Raw genomic sequence first — 2500 nt, forward strand, 5'->3', positions numbered from 1 at the left:
GGTGTCTTTACAGGAATGTGGTGTTTTCGGCTTATAACCGTGCACAGGAAAACCAATTCTGGATAGCCACAGGTCAAAATTACGTTTGCGTTTCCCCAGACTTCAGATATTCGTCGTAAATGTTTCCCAGAAATTTACAGAGTCCGGTAAGAAAACGCCATGTTGGAGTACATCCGTGGAACACCAATATGGCGACCGGAATATAGTGTAAACATCTCGAACTTACTTTGGCTTTCTAGACAACTGATTATCAGTACTAAACAAACAAGCATTTACATAAGCACTTTTCCTAATGCTCTAACTTCTAAAAAGGCTCAGAATCATGAGATAAGTATATATTTTTCAACAAACTCGATCGTAGCCTTGTGTCACGCAAGCTCCATAACCCTGAAATTGAAAATGCTCTAGTTTGCAAACGAAGCACGCTAATTGTAAACAGATATAAATATACCGCCTCTTATGCCTGACGAGGATAAAAACATGTCACATGAAGACGATCTATTGAATTAGAAGTGTTAGAAAAACACATACTTGTAAACATTCTCTAAATCCCGGTGGCGATAGTATCAAACATCTATCAAACAGCTAGTTGTCAAAACGAAGAGCAAGCCTTGGCCTTGCGTGGTCATGAAGCTGAACTTCTTAACTACAGCTTGGAATTTTGGCTTCTTAAACTACTCAGGTAGTCATTTCCGAGGAATTAAAGCCAAAATACGACCAAGCAAAAATTACAAAATAAATTTGTTCAAATTTCCAGTGCCACACAGTAGGTGTTTTACAGAGTGATGAAGCGTTGTAGGCTTGTGGGTCTACTCAGGTGACAGCGTCTTCCATAATGGTTGCTTCATCGGTTAGATTTTAGTTTAAAACTATAGACGAGTGGCGTTAATGGCTGATAAAATGTGATTTAACTATAACACCGAAATATCAATGTTTAACAAAGGAGGATATGTAGCGTATGTTGCACTGATCATAATTTTACCGAGAATTGTAAAGAAATGTAACCCAAGTCGTGTTTTGATGATTGAGTGGTGATATTCATAACATCGTAGTTAGCAACAAAGTTTAGTCTAAAGTATGCAAAAAAAAAAATCAAGTTGTAAGCCATTATAATTATAAGATGGCTTTAATAAAAACATCGGTATTCACGTACGCCAATTCCCTATCCACACCATCCCACCATCCATGCCATTCCTTATTTTTGGATCGGGATCATTTGCGGTCCAATATGGGGATCATTTCCGGTCCGGGATCATTTGCGGTTCAATTTGGGGATCATTTGCGGACCCGTACAGCCCAAACTACTGAACCATGCACACATTTGATGTTTAAACGCTAGGCTTGTCATGAAGATCCTTACTAAGTAAACATACATCACCGGAACTTTAGCAGGTATTTGAGACGTTTCGCCCACCTGCTCAGTTAGTTAATACAAAAAATAGACAAAGCAAAACAATAATACGGTGCTAAACTTACCTAAACCGCAAGGAGTCGACGAATTTGTCCACGACTGATCGAACTCTGCTGTCGTTAATAAGTTGATTAGGTTTAGGCCAGTGTGGTCTTAAGTTGCTTTTGATCATGTCAGTGTCGTCTTGTGGAAATACTTGTGATTCAATTGTCCGCCAAACGCCCTGATACCGTTGGAGTTTTTGTCGTACTAAAAAGCTCGGGCTGTAAGGACAAGTCGGAATAAAGTTAATGTAGTCTTCCTTGTTTATGACAGGAAGTCGATTAAAATAATATAATTTGCTCTTGCTCTCAAGTGAAATTTTGCTTCGTTTGCCCGCGTGAAGGGGAATTGATTCTTGATTGTCATTCTCATAAAAACTCGACAGGTACTCGGAGGAAATAATTTTGAATGTTGAATTCCCGTAACTCCAATACACAGCAACGTGAGCGGCGCCAGCACCTTGCTTACTCAATGACTCGATATAGTATTTCTTGCCGGCGTGAAGAAGGATTTCTTTAGAAATTTGCTCAGGATATTTTTTGTAGTCTCCTTCTACAGTCCAGGCCGATCCATGAGGAGAATAAACCCGCGCGATCATCTTGCTTGAAGCGGGATCTTCATTTCTACTCAGCCACAACTCTGATGTATCATCTGATGTGATGGCAAACTTATACATGCCGCTTGCCTGCGGATGGACAAATCCAAAAATCCTTTCTCCGTTGTCTTTCATATTCAAAACTTGAGTTTTACGAAATTCCGAAACAAAAGAACGTTGGTTTGGAAAGTAAGGAAAATGAGGCCAGCTTCTTAAGACATCGACGCTCATTCCGCATATTCCATACCACATGTGAACGTTCAAACTTCCGTTGATTGTCGAGGAATCTTGTTCGACGTTTCGCTCACTTGTTAACGTTCTTGCTGTAGATGTGATGACCCCTTCTATTTGTTTTGGGATATTGCTCTCAATTGCTTTTCTTGCTGCACAAGGACAGTCATCTAGATTACTCGCAGACTTCGATTTCTCGACCACTGGTAAAGGAAAACTTT

The 2500-nt window shown here is 39.9% G+C and overlaps 1 protein-coding gene across 1 annotated transcript in view; it reads right to left on the minus strand.

The window, feature by feature from the left end:
- The window catches only part of LOC145489288 (beta-1,4-N-acetylgalactosaminyltransferase 3-like), a 24063-nt gene that overhangs the window by 21208 nt on the left and 355 nt on the right, over positions 1 to 2500 (minus strand). Inside the window, exon 1 of the mRNA XM_081468250.1 lies at positions 1477 to 2500. This exon is cut by the window's right edge and continues 355 nt beyond it. Within this exon, the coding sequence (XP_081324376.1) occupies positions 1477 to 2500 (1024 nt within the window). The remainder of the gene's footprint in view (positions 1 to 1476) is intronic.

This window comes from Orbicella franksi, chromosome 6 (assembly GCF_964199315.1).
Source record: "Orbicella franksi chromosome 6, jaOrbFran1.1, whole genome shotgun sequence".
NCBI lineage: Eukaryota > Metazoa > Cnidaria > Anthozoa > Scleractinia > Merulinidae > Orbicella > Orbicella franksi.